Below are 26,274 nucleotides of genomic sequence, written 5' to 3'. Positions count from 1 at the left end.
GGAGGAATGGCGTGCTGCTCCCTGGCTCCTGGTCGGCTGAGGAGCCCGTGTGCCAACCTCCTCTGCAAGACATTAAAGGTAAACATTAACAACAACATTAACAAACATTAAGGAACCTCCCTGCCTCCAGTCGGACCACCGATTTGAGGCAGCTTGGCGGCCGTGGGAAAGGGAACCGTGCTGTCGTTGGCAGCCGGTGTTTGACCATGCCCCTGGTCCGCCACAACACCTTTACCAGAATATGACATAAGTAACAGTTGAATTCACCCATTAAATACTCCTTGAATAAAAGTCTCAATAATCTGTTTTTTAAAAGCACAATAGGGTCAAAAGTAAAAGTAAATTCAAATCCATCAAGTTGAACAAACCACACACAGAGTTCCATTTTTAAAACATGTAGTTGAGTCTCAGTCCAGTGACACTGCCAGCACATTAAAACAACATCAAAGAAAAAAAAGTATACTGTATAGTATACTAGTTTAGTTTAGTTCAGAAATCTTCCGTAAGCTGATCACTTCCGTAGAGTTTCTCCTCGACAATGTGCTCTTTGAGAGAGAGTTGGCCATGTCTCAGAGGAATCCAGGAACAAGACTGAACCTGGTGATTGCTCTGCCACAAGAACGTCCCCCTAAAATCTCCCCGAACACAAAAACTCCAACCACGGCGGTTTGGTATCAGCTCAACACGGCAGGTCCACTCACTGAGATAATGGATGCTGGAAGATGCGACGTCAAGGGCAGCAGTGATGCAAGATTTCGCACATGATTTGTTCGCAGCAAACAAAGCTTTTACATGACTCGGTAGTCTGGAGTCACGCTGGCCAAAGGGTCGTTTTTTTGTCTTGTTTGTACGTTTGTTTCGTCCATTCGCTTTGTTCATCTGTTAGCCTTGAGTGGCCCAGCTACAGCACAGCCAAACAAGCGGCTTATTAAGTTTCAATTCAGGATGTGGGCAAGCGAGTGAGCAAGAGATTGGGTAAATGTTAGACTCGTGTGTCGCCAACCGAAAATAATTACTGAAGGCTAAATGAATGTCGCTAAGACATTTGGCATAATTCGTATGGAAGAGGTGAATGAACATTGATGATGCACACATATTTATGGCAGTGAATCACGTGACGAGCAAACTGTGCAACCTTTAAACTGTGGAAAAGTGAAAGTCCTTGGACAGGGAATGTAGTGAAAATGGGTATGAATGGATGGACACTTCCAATCCATCTGTAGGTTAATGAATTCAGGATGCATTCTAGTGTGTGTGTGTGTGTGTGTGTGTGTGTGTGTGTGTGCACAGTGCAGTATTCCTCATTCCTGATCACACAAAGTATTTTAATCCATTCAGCTCCGTATTCACATGACTGTCACACAGTCCCTGCTGCCATGGCAACAGGAAAGAGAGAGCGAGAGAGGGAGAGAGCAAGTTAAGAGTTATGCATTGCCCCCCCCCCCCCCATGTTGCATTTACCAATCTGACAGTGCACTGCATCTGCATATGCCCTTTCACCCACGTGCATGTGAATCCACACAAAAGAGTTTTTCTTTTTTTGTCACCCACATATCGATCACGTCTTAAGAGCTAGGAGGTAAGCCCATTTGTGTCTGTGGTAGAGAAAGGAAGTTGTTTCTGAAAACAAGGTTTCCTCCACTGCCAGCATGCAGTTATGTTTTTGCAATGTTCAAAGTGTGTTTTGGATGGAAAACTCCAGGTTCACAAAAAGTCCTGCTCTCTTTTGGCTCCAGCCCTGCACTGTCTGACAGCCAAACTAATGTCCACTTGGGTGGGGACAATAAAGTTCGGTTGATGATGATGATAATAATAATAATAATAATAATAATAATTATTATTATTATTATTATTATTATTATTATCATCATCATTATGGAGGTTAAAAGGTCAGTGTGTACCAGGGCTGTTACCACTTCCTGTTCTCTCTGAGCCTCTGAGGCCAGTCTATACTTAGTACCGCGCGGTCTAATACGAGTTAATGTATTGTTACCTGTCAGCGTCTGCCCGGTTCTGACTCCATTTGACGCCCGAGCAGCAAACGCACTTTCCTGTGTTTGAAACCAAGCTGCGGTTTGCTTTCTGCGCAAGTTCCCAAAAAATACGGAATCTGCGACTGACGGAATCTATGATTCTCGTTTGCCGGCGCCGTTCTCTCGTTTGGCGCATGGCTCCACCTAGCGACCAACCGCGGAACTTTCCGGTCACGTGTGAGCGACTAGGCTCCATTATTAAAGCTTTTTTTTTTTTTTTTCCTCAATGTTGGCTTTGTTTTATGATTCAAAATGATCTATTTTGGTGGATTTTTTTTTTTTAACAATTAGTGACACTTACTTGATAACATTTACTTAGCAACTGCAAGTTCTAATGCCTTTGTTATTCCTGAGTCAATGACAGTAAATGGCCTTTTGTGGGCATTGGCAGTATATTATTTCATTGGTTTGAGTTGTACTTACTGCATTAGTTATCTCCTTGTAAAATGATGCAACCCATAGTGGACATACAGAGCCAAACAGAGTGTACCTCTAACTACAGTGGTAATAATAATGAACCGTTTCGATCGGTGGTTGTTTTTGTACGGCTGTATTTGTTTGAACCGAAAAGTAATTACTTTGAGGAAAAGTTGAAAGACCTGCAGCAATGACACTCGTACTGGACTAAAACAACAAGAAAATAACAGGTTGACCTAAAGAAATAAAAATATTGCATTTGAAATAAATGCAATGAGATACATAAAGGCCCAGAAAGCTTCCATGCAAGGAAATTGGCATTAACATCTGCACATTTTGCATTTATGACTTGCTCTGTTACCCTTTCCCATACGCTGGGAAAGGAATTAACTAATGTGTTGGCATTGGAATGTGTCAGTAGTGGAATGAAATTTACATTGGATCGATCCACTGACACAAATATAAATGTGTTTGTGCAAATTATTTTATTTTATAGATAGCAGAGGAAAAAGGAAGCTCTCTTTTCCAACCAACACCAGAGGCCAGTGACATACAATCTCCATGTGAATCTCATCGTCAGCCTACATGACTTTCTTTCTCTCTCCACTTGTGTCAACTTTGTAGAAAGCTCCATTAGACATCAACTTTTTTTATTCACATGGTCACTACACGGGGGCTTAGCAGTACATACTGTAAGTAGCCTGTTCAGGCTGTTTTACTGGGTAGCAAACCATTCAAAGTGAAAGAATAAATATAGCATCAGCTCATCGGCCTAAATTAAATGAGCAATGTTGTATTCTAGTCTTATTCAATATCCTACTGTTATGCCTTGTACAGTCCTAGCTTTTAGAAATATTTTAACCACTTCGCCTCTGAAAAAAAGAAATTATTACAATATTATTTACAACCGCTCTTCTCGACGTCTTCCCTAATAACCCTGTTTTCACTTGCATCGCCAACAATGAAATCAACAAGAGTAGAGCTGTAATTGTACTAATTTTGGAAATACACAAACACTTTTCTGCCCCATTTTACTTGTGCAGAGATCACGCATTCAAAAACAACAACACACACGCGCGCACACACACACACACACACACACACACACACACACACACACACACACCAGGAAGGTATCTATGGACTAGAGCATAACCGTGTAATTAACATTAAAACCTGTTGCATCATGGACAGACAGGAACAACATGGGCGGTAGTGAGCGTCTAAATTCAGAAGTCTTCAAAAGAGGAATCTTATTTTTTTTTTCCTTTTTTTTAACCATTTGTCACCCCAATGTTTATTTCTTTTTTTTTCCCTCCTTCTTCTTCCTTCAATCCATCCATCCATCCATCTCCTTCTTCTTAAAGCCACCAGAAGCGCACATAGACGATGAGCATGATGAAGAATACGCCGCCGGCCGCCAGTTTGGCGTAGGTGGAGCGGGTGTTGAGGTACTTGGCGTCACTGCGGTACTTCTTCGACAGACTAGAGAGGTTACTGGCCTTGGAGTCCAGCGCTGGTGGGTGACGAGAGAGAGGGGGAGCAGAGGAAAGACGATATCAGAGATATGATAGGGGTGAGAGACAGACAGAAGAGAGAGAGAAAAGCAATGGGGGGGGGGGGGGGGGGGGGGGGGGGGGGGGGGGGCAGGAAGAGAATTGAAGTGGTCATTTTTCCAGCTCCCTTAAAGTTGCAATCCATCAAGTTCAAGTTCAAGAGATTATTTGTCACATACATATACATACGTTCATACATATATGCAGTGAAATGTCATGACACCCGGTGATTACGCACAATAAGCTCTATAAATACTAAAAAATACCAAAATGTGCGTAATCGACACAAGGTGCTCGCGGATTGTCTGTGTTGGGTGGATTACACTACAAGTCCCAGAATTGCATTCAAAACGGCAACATCTTTTTCAACAGCTTTGTTTACCGCTGTCTTTACTCAAGGATTCTCTTCTCCAAAGTTTCTCTTCTCCTGATTTTTTTTTTTTTTGCTCACTTGAGGTGGCGGGGATATTTTTTGTGAATCTTCATCCATATCGACAGTTTACTTTTCACTGCACGTGCCCCATCAGTGCATTCTTGCCGGGAAAGATGGACCCCGCCACCAACAATGTAAACATCATATGGAGAAGTAACATTCGTAACTCAAATACATTGAATGACTCTTTCTTAAAACACGGTGGTTCTGGTATTACCAAATGAAAGTACTTTTCTTTTTTTTTTTGGCTCTATTTTTTTATTTTTCAAGGACTTCAAGGATACACAAAACAAAGTTAATCTATTTAACATGGCTATATGAATCTCATTGTAATCTACTATTATAAGTGTGTATTTCTAACCATGCGGTATTTGATTTACATTTCCCTGGAATAATCTATGTTGTAAAAGTGATTCTGGAAATGTTTTATTTCGTTACGATTTGAATAACGAAACCAGGGGGAATATCACAGGTTTTCAAGATTTCTTCAAGGCCTTTACAAGCAGCTAAGCACAAAATGGGCTTTTTTCAAGGTATTCCAGTACCTACATTTCTGAGGACGAAATTCAGGCACCTCAAGGATCTGGTGGGAACCCGAGAAGTTCCTTCTATGTTCATTATTCATGATTCAGACCGTGGCAAGTCATGTGACCTGGCCACGTGACCTGGTTAAGCACTGAGGTGTTCTTCGATACTGACCAGACAGAGCTTCTCCCCGCTGCAGAACCTCCTCAATGTTGGCCACCATGATCCTCTGCACATCTTGGAGCTCCGTGTTGATGCTGCCCAGGTTCCTTCTGGCCCGGCTGTCGATGTACGACTTCTTGGTCTTCTGGATGTAAGTGTCTAGTGGAGGAGAGAGCGAGATGAAGAACGAGTTTAAAAGGTCACACGGTAATTCTTTGTTTCCAACTCCCGCTGCAGTTTTTTATTATTATTATTATTTTTTTTTTTCTTACAACACTCCCCGGTCCCATGGGTTTGTTTTATCATTAAAACATGTTTATTTTCTTCTATGTGTTGACGTTGCTGTTTTGACTTAGAACAGACAAATTAATAGAAGTTCTAAACCCTTTGAACACTCCACAAACCGACCAAATTAAATCCGCTAGCAGATCTCCATGGGTACTTTGTTCTCAGTCACATAATTTACTGTCTTAATGTCCAATTGCAATTGGAAAGTAGAAATGTGAGTTTATATTAAAACAAAATACCCAAATACACACAAGGTATGTTGATTTTCTCCTAAAACCCGCCCACTTCCACCTCTATTTCTCCTGTTTCTCTCTCACCAAATTCAATGAAGGAATAAGGCCGGGACACGGTGGGGACCTTCTTGCCGTGCTGCTCGTGAAACTCTGTCTGTAGATCCTCTAAATATGCAAATGCAAGCTTTTTGGGGAAGCCTGCTTCACACAGCACCAGGTAGACCACTCCTTTCTCAATCACATAACTGGAGAAAGAAAAGGAGTTACTAAAGTCATTATCAAACAGCTTGATTACATTTATAGGTCGTCTCTCGGAGTATATTCTTACTCTTCAGCTGATTGTTACAACGTTAACAGCCAATTACAACAGAAAATGGAAGTGTGTGTTTGGACCCCGCCACTGGATTTGTACTCACTGAAAGCACATGGATCCAGCCTCTAGAGTGCAGCGCGTGGGACTCTGTTCGTTGAGTTTCCTGAAGAGCTGTTTCGCCTGACTCTGGTACTGCTGGAGATCTCGGCCCAGCTAAACACACAACACCAACAACACAGGTTAAAAACCAATTTATATATTTATGTATATATATAAAAATCGGAACAGACCCAGTGACATGTGACCCTGTCATCATTTCACCAACAAAACAGAAAGATATGATGGGTAAACTAATGGTTGGCTTAAGGGCTCAAGTGACAGACGGGACAGACATAATATCAGCTGCAGCCAGAAGGTATCAGTATTTGGGGGGTGACAGTTATTTAAAAGGCACTATGAACAGTTTAGGATTTTCATTGGCATTAGCGCCCTCTATGGGCAAAAGGGGTGGTCTTCCCAACTCCATTAAAGCGGTAATCCATAAAATGGTCTGTGTCGGGTGGATTACACTACAACAACCAGAATTCCATCCCAAACTGCAAAGTCTTTTGTTTTGTTTTTACCTCTGGGTAAGATCCTCGTCTTTAATATAAGACAGTCATTTCATTTTCTTGAAAGTATACTTTCTTATGATCAATTGATTGTTTTTTTCTTAGTCACCTAAATATGTGTGAGTGCAATTATTTTTCGTGAATGGTCATCCATATCAACATCTACTAACCACAACTAGCTATGCTCCTTTAGCAAATTCAATGAGGCTGCCTTTCACTTCTCGCAGGTAAAGGCAGCCATCAACAATGAAAAGCAAAAACAAATAGAGGAAAAAGAATCAAACACGGAAGGGTAAAGGCTTTTTAAACAAAATAATGTTATGGATTACCACTTTAATTCTGGTTTTAGGAAGCTACCTCAACTCTCCAGTACAGCATTTATTTGAATTGAATAGAAAAGTGAGAGACAAAGAAGGTGTATATCAAAGAGGTATTATAATTTGACACACTTATACCGTATTTATACATTTCTTATGGTGATTATATAGATGCATAAAAATCATGAATCCCGATGGGTAAATAGCAGAAAATTGTCATAGTGCCTTTAACGCCCTGTGCAATGTGAATTGACCAACCTAATGAGATGAGCAATGAATGACTGGCTTGGCACACTCAGCAATGCCATGCTTTGTCCTGGACTAAAGTCGCCAGAATGGTTCAAAAACAAGAATAATGAATGCTGGTACAGCCTTTCAACAATATGTGTGTGGACAGTGGACTGATAATCACAGAAAAACTGCAACCTGTGGTGGTGTTTGTGACATATGATGTGTTCCAGCCTAATTCAAATTGTCACAAAACTGAGTCATACATTAATGGCAGAATCAGTGGCGCATCACTAGAACACATGTACGATGTTAAGAAGCAGTAAGGAAGTACAGATTGTAGATAACACAAACCTTTTCACTTCCCTTTGTGACAGCAAATAAAAGAGCGAGGGAAACAAGTTAAGAGTAAGTCACATATAATGCAACAGCTCAAAAACATTGAGGCGGTCACACGAATAATTCCTGTGACTGATCACTGAGAAGTGACAGAACTATCATATCAAAGACCCTTGATTCGCTCCGCATTACATCATGGAGCCCGTTTGATCTGAACATTTTGTCCCTGTCAATATGAGCCGATTTTGATTGTTATATACAGAGACAGCAGTGAAACTAGGATCCAAACAGTCATTACTGTACATTTTACTATCAGTACTATTGGTGGTGATGTCTTGCAAATTAAATAATGGTGAAGTTTAACTATTCATCATTTGGCTGGGGACCCTCCTAGGACACCCGAGGGTCCCCGTTGAGAACCACTGGACCCCCGTAAGAACGAACGGTGATGTGGAAGTAACCCCGTCATTCTCTATCTCCAACCACATCAAAAATAAGTAACAGGACCGTGGCACATCTGGCTGTGGATGCCAGACATTTTGAGTGTCAGCCAAAGCCAAACATATCATTTCATCATTACTGCAGCAGCGTCTCCACGGGTAATCATCATTACGTTATTCATTATTATTATTATTATTGCAGCGTCGCCACAAGACACGAAACTGCTCTTCATCCAAAAACTTCTGGAGGCCACGTAGTTACAAACTCCGTCTGAGGAAGCCGCCACAAAGCACCGGGGTCAACATCCACTCCTTCCCCGACAGGATTGCAATCTAAAAACTCTGTAAGTGAATGGCGACCTGTTCGTCCTCCTGCATCGAGGCGGCGAGCGGCAGTCCGTCCGCCAGGCGGGCGATCATGGTCAGCAGCACCATCTTGTTCGATCGTGTTTACGTCGGACGGCTGGGACGGGCTGCTCCGCGGACTGACAACACCACAGTCCCGACGCTGAGCTGGCCGGAAACCAGGGCGCTTGGTGCGTCATCTAAATCCCTCCCGCGCACCTCGGAAACAAAGCACCGCAGCAGGAGGTTCCGCTTACGCTCAGGTTGTTTGATTTTCCCTATGAACTTAAGTAAATCCAGGTAAAAGAAATACAAATAAAAACAAAGTGACGTGACGGGAAATGCATGAGAGTAAGAAAATGCAGATATTTGCATTTAAATGTAGTAAAGGTCTAAAGTACAGATACTAGAAATAAAGACTGCAGCGTGTCATTCGACCCCCTGAGAAGGTGCAATCTGCCATCTCTTCCCATACACACTACATGGACCTGTACGCCTTGAATCGAATTGATATGTCAATGCATTACATTAACGCACATTCTTTATTCTTCGAGACAATTATCCGTGCACATTGCACAGGCTGTTATACTTCATACATTTGCAGATTCCTGCGCAAACTGTATGGCTCTTAATTAAAGAAAAACATAAAAAACAGCCCTATTTTACATATACTTATATATTTTACATATTGTTTTCCTATTGTTCTATTTGACATTATTTTACATCATTACATTTTTGTTCTTTTATCTCTACATTTTCATTGTGGTGTTTAGATTTTTTTTAATCTGCCATGTAAAGGACTTTTCAAACTTTGTTTTGGAAGAGAGTTTGGATAGATTGTCATGTAATGCAGGGGAATTAAAAGAAACAAGATGTTCCTTCATCCATAATTCAGAGGTTTCCTATAGCTCATAGAACACAGATTTATCTCAGTATTTGCTCCCTAAATTGATTGGACTGTCCAACGAGCCAATACAGAGTGGCTGAACCAAGCTGAAAATATGGAATATGCACGAAAAGTGGCAGCAAAGAACGTACAGGAGTGGGTCTCAGGAGGTGTCGGACCCTTCGACTGACACTCGCAGCTTTGTTGTTTTATGGGCAGACTGAAACATTTACACGATAATTTGCACTATATTCTATAATTGACAATGCTGCATATGTTCTATACTGATGAATATATTCATTCATCAAATTGACCCCAATTCAACACCCAACCAATCCAGAAAAAAAGCATTGCTTTCATTCAAAGGTATAATGAGACCCTTTGATTGTAATGATCTCTCTATGATGAAAGGAATGGGGGACAGATGTTTCTGTATTTGTTTTGTCAAAATCCAACATCTCTGTTGAAGTTGTATTTGTAGACAAGTCTATTTTTATGTTATTAAGGTGGAGGGGCCAAATCAGGATCCTCTGATTATCACTGGGTTTTCTGTATACAAGCAGCATTTATTCTCTTAAAAGGGTGCATTGCATAATTTATTAACTACGACTACAGATTGATGTTACGCAATGACAAAGTAAATCTCCGAACAATGGAAAATTTTCCAGTTGCGTTGCTCGTTCCTAATCTGATAACATTGCATAAATCTGTGACACATGCAGACGTGCAAGGGCACAGCAGCAGTGGTAACACCACCGTGAATGATTCTGAAGATGACTAGGAGGGTTATATAGCAGATAGAAGACTAATAGAATGCTGTGAGAGTAAAAATAAATAATAATATTAATAATATTACTACTACTAATAATAATAATGTAGACAAAATAAATCTGATTTTAAAAAGTAGTATATTATAATAATAATAATCTGCATCACTAAACAATAATTATAATTTGGAAATTGTAACTTTGTAATTAGTAATTTTAAGGGATAATATATATATATATATATATATATATATATATATATATATATATATATATATATATATATATATATATATATAAATCTTATATAAATCTATATAAATATATATAAATCATTTTTATGTCATGATTTTAGTACTTTTAATAATTTGGATTTTTTTTTTGATCATCACACAGACCTGCTTAAGTCAGGGAGACTGCAGTCCTCTTATTGAAGCTATAATGAATCAATAAACTGATTTTACATTTCTCCGCCAACCCAGGCTCTCAGACAGGGGAGGGGGGTTGCTGTTATCTATAACTGCAATAAATCTATTGATTTTAAAAGCACTCTGATTCACATAGTACTTTAACATCATTTGAACATCTTGGTTTTATGTTCAATTCTAAGGACCCAGTGATAATTTTAATAATTTACAGACTGCCTAGACCAAATAATGCATTTAACCAAGAATTTGCTGAGTTGTTATCTCATTTTATGTCAAATGATGGCAAAATTCAGATTTAAGGTGATTTTAACATATATGTCTGCTTCCCCAGCCACACTTTTGTTACTGATTTTATGGTTATTTTATGGTTATGGTTTATGTTAGGGCCCCTCGACTTTGGAACGACCTGCCTGAGGAGAATAAATTACTTCTTTTAAATCACTTCTCAAAAAAACATTTTTATAAATCTGCTTTAATGTGACGCCCCAATTCTTTATCTATTTTATTTCATCTTATTTATTTATATTAATTTTTCCCTTTTATTTATATTTATTATTATCGTATTGTATCTAATTATTTATTTTTTGTCTCTTTATCACGCCGCATTTACAATTTAATGAATTAATTTAATTCCTGTTTATAAATGTTCCTTTGTCTTTTTAAATTCATGATCTGAATACTCTGCTTGTATTTCATCTTTCAAAGCACTTTGTAAACTATTTTTTAAAATCTATTTATTTTATGTATTATTTAAAAAAAACACTTTTTTTTCATTTTCATTTTTGAAAGTTTACAACCCAATTTACACCAAATTATTTTCCAATTATATTGCAGTTTTGCTAAATATTTTCACCTCCTGTAACTTTAACTTAAGCCTGTGGAGATCCCCCCCATCCAAAAAAAAAAATATTATGAAAGATACAGTGCAAAAGTGCCATTAGTTTCTTCCCCAGGAAATGCCCAAATAGTCTTGTCTCAATTTAAAATAATTATTTATTCTGTGATGTGACTGAAGAAAACCTAGGCTAATCTTTTTGACCCCAATTCAACAGCAATCCTGAAAGAAAGCATTGCTGTCATGCACATGTAGCTATAATATTAGATCGTAATGTTCCTAACTATGATGAAAGGAAAGAGGGAGAGGTGTTTCTGTGTTTCTTTTGTCCAACTTGGAAAATCAAGGCTAGTCTTCTTTTTTTTTTTTTATCTATTTGAAATTGAATGTGTGTATGCTACTAGTGTTAATGTGAAATGTGCTGTGGGCCGATAGAATGATGAAAGCTTTCTCTCGTCTTTCCCAGCAGTTTTACAGGTGGGTTTGGGATTCAGAGGAAAAAAATGACAAACCAACTCCAAGGAATGTTCTCACACATGAAGGCAACGCGATTCCACATTGCCTTCATTTGTGAGAACATTCCTTGGAGTTGCACGCTCAAGCGATGCAAAAAAAATATTTTGTAAACAGAGTTTGAGAAAAATAAACATCCGTCAGTGATTAGGTCAGTACATTTATTTGTAATTCATTTTTTTTTTTCTTACAGTGAGAGGGGAGGACAAAGTTTAGTTTGCATATAAGGCAATCCTCTTGTCCTACGTAACAATGTTCACTTTATAAAAATCTCTCATACAAAACGCGGTCTTACAAAGTACTCGTTTATACTAAGATAACACTGCAGAATAACAAACAAATTGCAAAAAAACCCAGAATAACATTTATTCCCTTTTGCTCAACTGGCAGTTTTTCCCACTCTAATTAAAACAGTAGAAACATTACAATCCCAAAAGGCTTGTAACTTTATTAAACATGGGATTTATTTGGCCCGTTCCAGATTGTGAAGAATGTGTCAGTGGATAATGCTACTGAAATGGCCCTCACTGTCACCCCTTTCTCTAGATCATGATTACACAGAAAAATGATTACTTGAAAATGATTACTTCTGATAAAAAAAAAAACAACCAACTGCACCCGTCATTCTGAGTTGCATATTCGCTAGCTGTACATGTATTAACTTAAAAAAAATCTCTCATATCTTTTGATTTAAGAATTGATATATTTGCGTACTCTCTGATTTGTGTTACTGAACATAGTTTCAGGAGGACTCAGATGTAATCAGACACAGCATTGATATTAAAGATGTAAACATTTCTTTGAGTTTTTGCGCACTTCACCAAACAAATACTTCTCACGGAAATGGAGAGTCGACCGGAATCAATGGAATCATTTTAATAATATTCTCGAAGTCCCCGGGGAGGTCAACAGCGTGAACTTCACTTTTCAAGAAAGATGTTTTTGTATTTCTGTGCGATGGCGGCAGCCGTGGCAGGAGGACACGGCAGCAGAGGGAGGAGCGGCGGACCCAGACGCAGTCCCGACAACTCCACCATCAGCTGCTTGTTTACGCCCAAATCAAAACCTGAAAAGTAAAGTAGCGTGGCAAGGACAATGTGATGAGAGGGGTGACTAATTACGGCTCAGTTTGATGCAGGAACAGTATGCCACTTTTCCAGTACAGACATGTTGAGTTCGTTCTCAGCTTCTGTCTCCACTTGTGCAAGATCCAAATCAAGCTTTTTTTATTTGTCATATGCACATGCATGTCACACAGGTGCAGGTACAACCAAGTGTACCTGAATAAATGCATCCATGAATAACGTTATGGGCAGTGGCGGAAAGTAACAAAGCACAAGTACTTTATACTGCACTTAAAGAACATCTTTTAAGTATCTGTACTGACTTAAATATATTCAGTTTTACTGAACTTTTACTCCACTACATTTTAATGCAAAATTTTCTATTAATATTCTTTATTTTTCATCATTTTATACAACTATTATTCCTAGTATAGTAGTATTACTATTATTATTAGTTTTGTTTTTTTTGTTTGTTCTGTAAGTACCAAGACTCACTGAAAACCGGAGTCAAATTGCTTGTATGTGTAAGCGTACCAGGCCAATAAAAACCTAATTCTGATTCTACTGTATCTGAACTTCTTACTTTACTATATTTCTAACATTAATGTTACTTAACTTAAAAAGAAAATCAACATGTTATGAACTATTATAGACTCTGTTATAGCAGGCCACTGTACTTTTACTTGTAATACATAAAGTACATTTAAGAGCGAGTACTTTTACCCAACAACTTTTACTCAATGTAGAAATGTGGTACTTTCACCTACACTGGAGTTATTTCGTGTTAGAGTTTTATTTTACTGAAGTTAAAAGGTAGAGTACTACCCACTATGACTCCTTCGTCAGCTCAGGGAGACACTCACCTAAATCGAAGGCAAAGGCGAGCAGCTCCTGCACCTTGAACTGTTCAGGAGAAGAAGCCGTCAGCGAATTGAAGCAAACACATCAAACTGCAGGAAGTGAGTTCCACAGTCACGGTGGACGTACCTGGATTTCCCTGGCTTTGGAGAGGTTTCCTTTCTCAAATTCCTGCAAGAGGTTGTTGACGTGGCTTCCCAGATAGTTATACGTGCTGGAAGCAAAAAGATCGGAAGCCAAATAAACTCTTATATATATATTTCAGTTTTAAATTTTCCAGAAGATATGAGAGAACGAGAACAGTGATAACATAAGATAAAAACTTAATTAAACCCTGGGAGGAAATTCAGGAAGCCCAGGAACTGATGCCTCAAGCCAAAGGGTTCACAAGCTTTTTAATTAAACAACAACAACAACAACAACAACAACAACAACAAACTGACCCCAGTTTGGGGAACCCTAAATAAAGCACATCAGGAAATCGTGAAATGTACTGAATGAACAAATTTACCAGATTCATTCTCAGGAAAAATATATTTTTTGAGTAATCTGAATTCCAGCCAAGTCAAGTTATTTAAAAAAGACCTTCATAAAAGTTTCTTTATCATAGAATCTTTGGACATTCCCCTGGTTCTCTTCACATTCACTCGCATGCAGGGTCCCACAGTGAAGGTTCAACACTTGGAAGTTCCATATGTAACGGAGACACCAACCTGCCGACTGCTCCGTTGGCTCCGAAGGCGAGCGAGCCGAGCAGTTGCTGTTATCAAAGAAACGGAAAGCGGAAGAAACAGATCACACGCGGCTTGTTTGAAACAGTGGAGGTCGTCCTGGAGACACACTCCACTGAGAGAAGACGGGCGGCTGACCTCGTCCATGCCGTATAGCAGAGAGTCCCGGGGTCGGCTGGAGTGGACGCACTGGCCAAAGTCCATCAGATCCATTCCGCTGAACTTCACGCCGCTGTAGGAAGGGATGAGTTCCCCGATGTCCTTCAGCACATCTGCAGCCCGCACTGCAGAATGACAAGGAGGGAAAATCATCAGCACACATCATTCCAGTCGCTTTAGAGAACTTTCTATAGTCTAACGTTGATCTGTGTGATACGCAAGGTCCGCATTAAATCAAGATAAAGAATTACACCGGAAATATCCTGCAAAGTATTTCATAGCTGTGAGAAAATAGAAAGTTTTCTTGTCTAAATGCATCTTCAAAACGAGAGTCAAATATCAAACATTGAAATGTCCCTATTGTTCAATCCAATCTATTACTTATAACAACAGGGCCTGACACTGTATTTTGGAAATTGGCAACCATGCATCAGGCACACCAGGCAACTGGGCAACTATGTGACTTCCCTGAATAACATGGGAGGGTAAATACTGTATATAAGCAGACATTGCGATTAAAAATAAATAACTATATAAACAGTATATATTGTACATACATACACACACAGATATAATAGTAATAATCAATAATGAATATAAATAATGGATCCTTTCTCATGGCTCATCCCCACTCACAGGTGACGCCGGTGACTGAAGGGAGGTGGTAGTAGTAGAACGGGATATCTGGAGCAAAGGACGCCACTTCCTTGAGGTAGGCCTGCAGTGCATCTGGGTTTCGGAGAAAAACACAGAGAAAACTAAGCGTTGGCTTTTCTGTTATTGGCGCACATGCACATTTGAATATGTAAAAAAACGTTTTGGAATGTAAAAGCAGCACAATGTAACTTTTGGTATTTGGGATTTGGCGCCCCTACTTTTTCTGAGTGCAATTGCACGTTTACGCCACTGTCGTTAAACTTGTTTTGGTGTCGGAAAATACATTTAAAATTATTTATTTTACCGGACAAATTTGAACCGTATCGGTCATGTTACAATCTACATCAACAGTCTATGTCACAAACGCAAATATAACGCACACCTAGATTACAGCGCCCCTTGCACGGACCCCGCCGCTTCCTGGAGCCGCGGGGAGGACAGGGCGCGGAGAGGGACCGGGCCCCCTGCTATCCCTGTGTGATCGGGGTGGCAGACCGGCTCACATGCGCAAGTCAGAGGACGCCCGCCGTACCCCCCGTGGTGCAATGAAAGTGAGGGCTGGGGTGCGCCAGCTGAGGTGCGGGTGCCGGGCGCACCGCTGGCCCGTCTCGCCCGTACCACTGGGAGGTCGAGCGCAGCTAAGTTTTGTATGAGCATCATTATTGGACATTTTGACAGCCAAGTTTAGAATTTATTTTATTATTATTATTGTTTACTAAATTTGAGGCAAAGCGGTAATTTCCGGAGCCAAACATCAAGAAAGTGACATAGTGCCGTAAAGCATCACGCACTTTGAAATGAAAGAGGTGCAATTCTCCATATTACAAGTCAGTGTACCATTAAAATGATTTTACACTTTTTACAAATACATGAAAGAGGAAATGATATGGCATATTATTAATATTTTGCAGATATATTATCAATCAATATTTTTAGGATAAGATTGTACTTTATTGATCCCATGTCATATTCTTCCAATACTGACTTCTGACCTGCTTGTCTCCTCTCTTGATATCAGTGTTGCATGTAAACTTCGTGAGAATATTGTTGAACCGGAAACCTTAGATTCAAATTCATAGCAAGTATATTTCTGTTGTGGCGAGAGAGAGTACACCCGACCTAATCAACTCATTAGAAATTCACTAGAAACTAGACTTTTAATCATTTGAATTGTTTAATAAGCATAAGCAAAATCCATTTCCACTGACGGGAAATAAATCACAAAAAAAAAATAAAAATCACAAACCTGGCGTGCTTGGTTTGAAGAATGACGGGGCGATGACTGCTATCCCATCAGCTCCTGCTTCTGCTGCGTGGCCAGCCTGCGGGGAATAAAGCTTGTTGGAAGGATGGAACTCCTAATGTACAGCATGTAAACCAACCAACCCTTGTTCCACCTTCAAGGAGTTCATAAGACTACAGTGTCTACGTGTGATGAAAGCAACACAAGGGTCCAAGAATTTCTAATTCTAAATCTTGCATTCTAAACCATCTATATCATGACCGATGATGACAGTTATCGGACAAATAAATCCAGTGAGGAATTGCGTGGACGAAGCCCTTGTGCCTCTTCACTACTGATGTTTGGTGAGTCCGATTCACTCTACTTACATAAATGACTGTCACTCTGCTTTACAAAGTCCTGTAATTATAAACCATAGACCCAAATCATGTAACTTCCATGTAACATACAGGAATCTAAACAATTTATTACCGGTTCGGACATCAGCTATCAGCCCCACACAAAGCCATGCACCTAGAACAATAAAAATGGCTTTATTAAATGTCAGGTCACTAACTAATAAGTCCTTTTTAGTTAATGACCTTATAAGCAACCATAACCTGGATTTCACTCTACTGACTGAGACCTGGCTGGACAGAAATGGCACAGCTGCACTCATTGAGACAGCACCTCCTAACTTCAAATTCATCCAAACCACTAGAGCTGATAAGAGAGGCGGTGGAAGAGCTGCTCTCTTCTCTGAAAGTTATAGCTGCAAGGAAATCCTCCTCTGGGAATTAACGTCTTTTGAACACGTTGCTATATCTATAAACTGCAGCGCTCCGATTTTAATCATTGCTGTCTATCGGCCACCAAAATCTAAATGTGGCTTTCTTGATTAATACTCTGAGCTACTGTCCAAGGTCTCCACTGATTATGATTGTGTAATTATCTCAGTTGATTTTAATATTCATGTTGACAATGAAACAGACCCAGATGCTCAACACTTCATTAGCCTATTGGAGGCATTTGACCTCACTCAGCATGTTTCTGGACCCACCCACAATAAGGGGCATACTCTGCACTTACTCATATCCAAAGGACTCAATATCACTGTGCCCTGTGTCATGGATGTTGCTATATCATATCAATGTTGCATATGTTTTGATGTGTCTGCTTTTCCTGTGCAACAGAGGGGTACCCCAACAATTAAAAAAAACGTATCATTAACAATAATACCATTGAAACCTTTAAGAGAATTGTAAATGAGTTACCGCTGTTCAAGGCATCATCAACTGAGGATCCTGTGAACAACTTCAACTCAAAAATACAAAATATCATTGATAACATTGCACCTGTTAAAACTAAAAACATAGAAAAACAAAAAGCCCCCGGGAGAAATGGAACGGTTGTTAGGCAGTTTAAGAGAGAGAGTCGCGAGGAAGAATGAAAATAGAGAAAGACAAAACTTCAGGTTCACCATGAAATTTACAAGGATAGACTCAATCAGTACAATATAGAACATAAACAGGCCAGACAGTCTCTCTTATCAAAAATCATTCATGAAAATATCAACAATAGTAAAGTGCTCTTCTCCACTGTTGATCGACTTATTAAACCACCATCTACAACCCCGTCAGAGATGCTCTCCACTGAAAAATTTGAAGAATTTGCTACATTTTTCAGTAACAAAATCATAGCTATCAGACAGAATATTAGTGCTTCAGCATCCAGAAATGAACCTACCCTCCAGTTCTCCAGTAATATGACTGCTGCCATGTCTCATTTCATCCCTTTAGACATAAAAAAAAAATTGACGATATTGTTGGCCAGCTGAGGTCCTCCACCTGCTGCTTGGACCCTCTCCTTACCACATTTTTCAAAACTGTTTTTAACTGCCTAGCACATGAGGTATAATACATTTTAAATAGCTCTCTTCAATCAGGATTTTTTTTCTACAGCATTTTAAACAGCTGTCATGAAACCACTCCTGAAGAAGAGAAACCTTGATGCAACAGTTATTGCTCACTATACTCTAGGCCCATTTCCAACCTGCCGTTCCTCAGCAAAATACTTAAAAAAACAGTTTACCTTCAGCTTAACAACTATCTAACATCAAACAGCCTTTTAGACATTTATCAATCTGGTCTTCGACCTCATCATAGCACAGAAACAGCACTTATTGAGGTTGTGAATGATCTGATATAAACACGGATTCTAAAAGCAAACTGTTCTTCTGCGCCTGGATCTCTGTACTACCTTTGACACTGTTGACCATCACATTTTATTAGAGAGATTACAAAAATGGGTTGGCCTATCTGGCCCGGTTCTAAACTGGCTCAGAACCTCCCTACAGGACAGGCAGTTCTTCGTGTCCATTGGAGATTTTGTTTTGAACAAAGTGGATATTATATGTGGAGTGCCCCAAGGTTAGATTCTTGGACCATTATTGTTTAATCTCTATACGCTCCCAATCGCACAGATTATAAAGAAACACAAAATAAATTAGCATAATTATGCAGATGATTCACAACTGTACATATCCTTATCTCCTAATGACCTACACCCCATACACTCCCTCACTCAGTGTATTAATGATATTAATCCATGGATGTCACAGAACTTTTTACAACTGAACAAAGATAAAACAAAAAATACTCATCTTTGGTGAAAAATTGCAGTTCTCTGCCTCTGGAGAGCAAAAATTAAGCCAGAAATCTGGGTATCTGGGTATCATAGACGGCGATCAAAATTTTAAGAGCCATATCAATCACATCACAAAATCAAAATCAGCTACCATCGAAAAACTATTTTTAAATTAAGAGGCTTCCTGTCAAAAGCTCAAACTGACTCATAAAAATTAATCCATGCATTCATGAGTAGATTAGACTTCTATAATGGCCTATTCACCAGCCTCCTGAGATCAGCTGTGCAGCGGCTACAGTTGATCCAAAATACGGCTGCGTTCTCACCGAGACTAAAAAGTTTGAACACATTACACCTGTTCTTAGATCTTTACATTGGCTCCCTGTTAAAACTAGGATATATTTTAGGATTCTGTTACTTGTATGTAAAGCTCTAAATGGCCCTGCACCTCAGTATATAAAATAAATGCTCATGCCCACAGGCAGAGGTCTTTTAACTATCCCTCATACTAACTCTAAAGTAAGGGAGGCTGCCTTCTGTATCTATGCCCCAAGTAGATGGAACACCCTGCCTGATGACCTAAGAGAGGCTCCCCACACTGAACACTTTTAAAAGCAGGTTAAAAACCTTGCTGTTCACTAGTTCTGTGTGTGTGTGTGTGTGTGTGTGTGTTCTGTATGTTGTGAGATTTGTGTGGGTGTGTTCTTTATGTTGTGAGATTTGTTTATTCTGCACCGACTGTTCTTATGGTTGCACACACATTTTATATATTTTCTGCGATTTCTTCCTCTCTGTAAAGCAAATTGTGTTGCCCTGGTATGAAATGGGCATTATAAATTAAGTTTGACTTCACTTCATGAATAATTAACTACAAAGTTTAAGTGTGCAGGGTTAAGGGCTCCACACAGAGACACCAGTGTGGAGCTCAAGGTTCAGCTTGAAATGTTTTCCGTCTCACAGACTGTGGGTAGACACTCGGTAGGACAGTGGTATCAAATAACGTGGAGTGGAGGGTAAATCAATCACCACTCCGTCTGATTTGACTAAACAGAACAACATTCTAAAAAGTGGTGTGAGGTGGGATGGAGTGTAAGGTGGGGTTGACTGGTGACGGCAGAAAAACTGACTCACCAGGTCTTGCGAGTCTTTTAAACTTAAACAGCCCACATGCACAATGACGTTCTCCATTCTGTTGAGACATGCACACGGACAAAGCAACACAGACAAGACATCAAAGCATTTGGCTAAGAGGACACTTCCTGTCGTATATCAAGGGCACACACTGTATCCGTGCATGCGTGTGCGCGCGCGCGCGCACACACACACACACACGCACACGCACACGCACACACGCACAGTGACATACTTTCCCTTGGCCTTTTTGCACCATTCCTCCGTCACACTCTTCCTCTGCTCCACGCTGAGAGACATGCCTTCACCGGTGGTGCCGTTCACTTTGGAGAGAAAAGGAAATTGGGATCGAGAGGAACAGTTCAAATGTCAAAAAAAAAAAAGCAAGAAATCTAAGGTTGAACCTTCTTTTTGTTTGGTCTACTTTCTTATATAGACAAAACAAACTATGCTTTATTTAAGAGCACAGTACTACACAGATAAGAGGTTTTAAAACTAAATATGCCAGCAAAGGTCATTTTCCCAATGAGGTATGAATACAATCACAAAGAGCTCAATTAGAATGTGACTCCTACCATAAAATTCTACCAAAAAGAGTATACTAATATAATAGAAAACAAAACAAGAAGTCACCTGTTGCAGGTAAAGTGGAATGCACAAAATTGAAACTCTTAAATGAATTATCAACCCGTAACCTCACCAAAAATGTTATGTACATCTTGTTTCTCCAGTAAGTAGTGCACGTAAGGTTCAATCACTGAAAGGTCTATTTCACTGTTTTGGGAGCAAAAGAAAGTTAGTCAGTAAAAGGGTTGTGGAAACTGAAAGCAGGATGGCAAAACATGGTGAAGTCAGAACTTCTTACTTTCTTCACATTGTTCAGGGGGGTTGACGCAATCAGATACTACTATTAAACCTCAGATAGTCACACCAGTGGAAAGTCACTTACCCTTCTGGAGTGAGAGGGGTGAAGGTGGCTGCAACCAGCCCACTCAGTCTCACACCCACTGGAGAATCCATCCTGAGGCAAAGAGAATGTGACAGACTGGTGGAGAAAGAGAAAGATCTCATTTCAGTGCTTTTTATCTACAAATTAAAATGCATTGCAGTGATTTCTGGTTTAAATGTTGAAATCAGCATTGTTTGCAATGACTGTAAAGAACTTCTCAATTACAGAATCCCATTTCCTGCTACTAGATCATGCCTTAAAATAACCCAGCATCTACAGTACGAATCCAATGGTCGATTTGTGCTATTTTCTCTTTAGATCCGCAGGCTAATGTATATGTAAATAAATTCAACAGCAGCATTTGGGACGAACTCACCTGGTTTCAGTGAGACAGGGAGCTGCTGTTTGCTTCTCTCTGCAGCTGCTTCCACGAGAATGGATGTGTTGTTCGACTCGTCACGGGACCCACCCACGTGTCACAGGACCAGCTGCGTGATGGGAAATGTAGTTCACAAACTGGTCCATTACGACAAACAAACAACAACAAACAAAAAACAAACCAAAAAAATACAAGTAAAAACAAAAAAAAATAAAAACGTTTATTATATACTGCCGTTTCCCCCCTATTTGTATTCTAATTATTTGGTCATTATTGCCTGCTATTTTTGTAATTGATGATTGTGATTAATGAATTATTAATTAATGCAGCATTATATCTGTACTATGCAGAATAACTTTGTTTGTTACCCCCATGTTAAATTATGCAATAGAGGGTTAATTCAAGAAAGGGATCCAGAGTTACTCGGCATTTCTATAGACACTCTAATCAAACTTGAATTGGGTTGCTGGTTCGTTGTTTTGTACAGCGTAATGCTGCATGCCATTAACGTCGAATCTCCGAAAAATCCGATTTTTTTCAGAGTTTGACTTTTCCGGAAAGGTTGGCCGCCAAAGTTGGAGTTTCTGGGCAGATCACTGAGAGCCGAGTTTGTCTAACTTCGATCTGAAATACTGTGCAGTTTTATGTTGTATGTAAACATGTGTCCTGTAGCTTGTCTTGCTTGCCAAGCAAACACACATTCACAGAAACACTGGAACGTATAGTTCGTGGGGCATACTCCGAGGCAATTTTCCGACTTTCCCTGAATGCATCATACGCGTGGACCAGGTGGATGGGAGGTCCCCGGGGTGGGACCGGAGACCGGATCTCGGAGTCTGTCGGCGTCACTTCCGCTGGACCATCCGCTTGGACCCGTGCTAGCTGTGCTTAGCACACCCGGGGGCTCAACCTACAAATCACACAATTTGGCGAAAGTTTTCCGACGCAAAGAACCGGAGAGACAGGCCTACAATGGACGCGTGTTGTAGGCGGTTTACGTTGCTATTCGGTTTACTTACACTATCGCCGGTGCAGCTGGCTAGCACTGCTTGCTAACTAGCTAATCAGTCGGGGGACAGCAGTTTGATGACGCTAGACGGAAGATCTATCAAGAGGAGGAAGTACTATTAAGAGCAAACAAACAGACAAAAATAAAAAATGCCACCCGTATTAGGTTCCACGGGAGGAGAGGAACCGCGCCCCCGTATCTGGATGGACCCCCGGCTAAAATGGTTGGATTGACTGTAAAATCCCTGTAAATAGTAATACTTGAATCTTGAATACATTGGATAGGCTGGTCGCTGTTATCTAGCAGGTTAGATTAGATTAGATACTAGTCATCCTAGTAAGTCATCCTCGGAGGAAAATTGTGTTGATGTCACAACAGCACACATCAGAACAAATAGGGAATAACAGTAAAGTAATAAACCTCTTTATCATGAGTTGGAGATGCAAAAGCAGGAAATTGTGCATATATGCATAGGTATATATGTTCTGTATGAGTAAGAGAAGTATATGTACACACAGGGTTATGAGCAGAGGCGATGTAACCAATGTAAACGTTGCTGAACAAAGATGTATTAGTTGCATCAGTGGTGAAACGGCTTTAAACAGTAGTTTAGAAAGACGAGTGACAGTGAATCTGTAAATGGCAGCCGGTTAGAAACAGAACTGATTTCTCAAATGAAATTATGTAAAGGACAAACGTCAGCTTTATATCACTTGATGTGGACTTTGTGGCTCCATGACGTGCCAGCGTGTCGTGCCATGTGTGGCCTTATGTGACTGGAAGGTAAACAGGTGTGACTAGTAGCTCCGCACACGAGATCCTGGAACAATCCAGCGCAACTGCGCATGCGTCCCGGTCCAGATATCATTACTTGACATGACAACATTCCAGCAAAGCATCAGGATACCACCACCACAACATTTTCTGTTTTTGCTCACAGAGGATGTAACTTGCAGTTTTTGATGGATCAGAGTGAGTAAAGTCGGGGGTAGAGCTGTGTTACATGACTCATATGTTATGTGTCAACACAGAACTTGGCACTATAACCAAGCTCAAAATGATTAAGCCACTAAAACCCATGAGGTGTGATAATGTGGAATTATTTGTCATCTAGGACACTGTGCTCTTTTCTTGGTGTACCAGAAATTTACTGTCACCAACTCAGAGACTGACTGTCTGACAGCCCAGATTGTAGTTATGCGTATATCGCTGCAAACTCACCTGCCTGCAACAATGATTCCTACACTGTTGCTGCTGCCGCTTCTTGGACTACTATGCAGCCAAGGCCATGCCATGTCCAGAGAGGAGAGACACCGATTGAGGTAAGTTGAGATCGAAATGAGTAGCTTCCTTTATAGTAATCAAAACATTCCGTGCCATTCAATTCCAAATTTTGTTACTTAACTAGGTTATCTCTTCAGCATGAGAGACCCCCAAAAAAACTTTGTACGGTTACAGTAAATGTCATGCATGTATTTTTCTGAGAATGGTTATTTTTCAAAGCTAGGGTTTCGATGGTATTTCAAAGATTATATATATATATATATATATATATATATATATAAATAAAACTCATTGTTTCCAGTTTAAAGGAGGCGAATGTATGATAATTTTCTCCTCGATAAATATGCAATGGTTTATATTTTTATATTGCCGCGTGGGTAAAGTTGACTTGTTGTTTTTGGTTATTTTATTTTTAACGCGCCCAAAGGAACCAAGTGGTTGAGATGTTTGACCACGCATATCAGAACTATATGGTAAGTCCCCTTACAGAACATCCTCCCTAGATGTCATATTTCCAAACAAAGTATTTTGATATGTTTAAGACTTCATACAGTGAACCAAGCTGCACAAGCTAAATCTCTCTTAAAAGTTTTCCATCGTAAGCATGTAGCTACCTGCTGAAGCGCTTCTTGTTGTCAAGGGATTTGGAAAACTGAGCTTTATCCCCACACCCTCTTAATCAAACTAGTAAGTCCATGGTTTATTTAACAATCATGGGTTTTAAATATCACTTAAGTGTCTTTTGTCTTTTTATACAACTGTTATTTTGGTTGAAATAGTGTCATGTAGCCCTAGGATGTGACACATGACAGACTGAGCTTGTCTCTAAGGAAGCAAAGTCAATTAAAGGTCAATGCTTCATTGCATTAATGTTTTTTTTTATTCCATGTGTGTGTCTCTATGTGGCTGTGCATGCACTTTCCAGAACCATGCATACCCAGCGGATGAGCTGATGCCTCTGACATGCCGAGGAAGGGTTCGTGGCCTTGAGCCCAGTCGAGGAGACGTGGACGATGCACTTGGCAAGTGAGTCACTAACCGCCTTTCCTCACTAAAGGCGACGGTAGTCACATGCATCACCCCCCCCCCCCCCCCCCCCCCCCCATGTGCCTACACAGAATAACTAATGCTCAATTTACCTCTCTGATGCCACCTGCTTCCAATTTGCTCAAAACGTAAACTGCAAAACAACACATGGTGTCAGATATTTGGTGATGGTTTCCTCAATATAGGCTATTAAATTCCAATACAGTTGGGACCTTTATCATCCAACCTGAATTTAAGGACCATACTGGTGTGAAATTGATTTTTTTTTTTTCTAAATGTGTGTTCTGTCTCTGTTTCTAACTAGTACAGTACTTCCCATTTTCCTGATGATGACTAACCTTTGAGATTTAAAATATTGTCTCTAATTCTGCATTTTGGAGAAATTCCAATAATATGGTGCGAAACCTGCCTTGAAATGATCTCCTGGTGCTGCTGACAAACATGGTAACAGGTATTTAATTTATAATTTAGTTAATTTTATTTACCCCTTTCCCACGTCAGCAAAAAACAGGTAACACCGGCTAACAATCGACATTTGTCACCAGTTGGAAAGGAAAAACACGGGTCTGAGTCCCAGATAAAATAGACCCAGATTTAAATCGCCCCCACCTCTGATTGGCTCTGATGTGAACAGGACACCTGGGTCGACCCGCTAATTTTGGCCCCTCGATCAGCGCGATGCGACGGGCGTTGAAATTCCGGATGCTGTGTATCATTCCATCATTTCATATCCCATTTAGAATCCAAAATCAGAAGTTATTGACTTTTTTACACATGTAGGACTGTGAAATGTTGTGAGTGTGGGGATTGCACAGTGGGGAGCACCCCGGAGAACCCCCACGCTCCTCGCCGTCGAAGGACTGGTGCACGTACTGGCAGCATGGAGTTTCCGGGCCCGGTTGCTCCATACTGCTTCTACCGTAGTGTTGGGTCGTTCATGAATGATCCGATTCATTTGAACGGCGCAAAATATATATTTTTCCAAGTTTTACAGTTTTATGCCGTTGTTTGTTTAAGTTGCTGTCTCCTCTACTGTTTTATTCCCAATTACACTGGAACCATGACACACCACTTTTCCAGCGTCTTCGTGACGTTGAACATGATACACCCGAAAAAAAATGCATTTCTCCTGGCAATGGGAAAGGTGTCAATTGCCTATATTGAGTTGACCCGGCTTTTTTTTTTTTTTTTACTAAAATTAGCCTGCCAGTTTTGGTGTGAAAACACTATTAGTTGTATTTTGAAACTATTATTTCCATTGGAAAAGCGGCATTGTCATAACAAACACAAAATACATGAAAAGTTAAAATAACAATTGATAAAAATTTGTATTGCTGTCACTCTGTTACCAATGGATCCCTTGTCCACAAGGGGGCGTTGCGTTTTCATTCCGTTTTGGAACTTCTCGTTGACTTTTAGGAGAGCCAATGGACCTCAATTTGTACAAGGTTAAATTTCACATTCTGTTC

The 26,274-nt window shown here is 40.0% G+C and overlaps 3 protein-coding genes across 5 annotated transcripts in view; 1 reads left to right on the top strand and 2 right to left on the bottom strand.

Moving 5' to 3' along the window:
- Window positions 1–2,916: 2,916 nt before the first annotated feature.
- Window positions 2,917–8,394, bottom strand: sec22bb (SEC22 homolog B, vesicle trafficking protein b). The gene is made up of 5 exons (XM_080004118.1): window positions 8,256–8,394; window positions 6,064–6,173; window positions 5,732–5,892; window positions 5,139–5,285; window positions 2,917–3,966 (listed from the first exon to the last, which is right to left on the bottom strand). Exons 1-5 carry the CDS (start codon window positions 8,328–8,330, stop codon window positions 3,812–3,814), a joined length of 648 nt encoding a protein of 215 aa, XP_079860244.1. The 5' UTR covers window positions 8,331–8,394; the 3' UTR covers window positions 2,917–3,811.
- A 3,430-nt stretch (window positions 8,395–11,824) lies between these two features.
- npl (N-acetylneuraminate pyruvate lyase (dihydrodipicolinate synthase)) lies at window positions 11,825–21,504 on the bottom strand. Its single transcript, XM_080004088.1, has 12 exons — window positions 21,463–21,504; window positions 21,087–21,182; window positions 20,838–20,911; window positions 20,373–20,460; window positions 20,138–20,195; window positions 16,385–16,460; window positions 15,118–15,210; window positions 14,461–14,606; window positions 14,305–14,351; window positions 13,721–13,805; window positions 13,597–13,636; window positions 11,825–12,735 (listed from the first exon to the last, which is right to left on the bottom strand). Exons 2-12 carry the CDS (start codon window positions 21,155–21,157, stop codon window positions 12,590–12,592), a joined length of 924 nt encoding a protein of 307 aa, XP_079860214.1. The 5' UTR covers window positions 21,158–21,182; window positions 21,463–21,504; the 3' UTR covers window positions 11,825–12,589.
- An 899-nt stretch (window positions 21,505–22,403) lies between these two features.
- edem3 (ER degradation enhancer, mannosidase alpha-like 3) overlaps window positions 22,404–26,274 on the top strand; it is a 31,242-nt gene continuing 27,371 nt past the window's right edge. For all 3 annotated transcript variants that reach the window (XM_080004050.1, XM_080004049.1, XM_080004051.1), the window contains exons 1-4: window positions 22,404–23,446; window positions 23,618–23,796; window positions 24,186–24,231; window positions 24,684–24,784. In XM_080004050.1, coding sequence (XP_079860176.1) covers window positions 23,672–23,796; window positions 24,186–24,231; window positions 24,684–24,784 — 272 coding nt within the window. In that variant the 5' untranslated portion in view covers window positions 22,404–23,446; window positions 23,618–23,671. The remainder of the gene's footprint in view (window positions 23,447–23,617; window positions 23,797–24,185; window positions 24,232–24,683; window positions 24,785–26,274) is intronic.

Source organism: Zeus faber, assembly GCF_960531495.2.
Source record: "Zeus faber genome assembly, chromosome: 1".
NCBI classification, from domain to species: domain Eukaryota; kingdom Metazoa; phylum Chordata; class Actinopteri; order Zeiformes; family Zeidae; genus Zeus; species Zeus faber.
The sequence above is the reverse complement of the archived record's forward strand: the minus strand, read 5'-3'. Positions and strand labels throughout refer to the sequence as shown.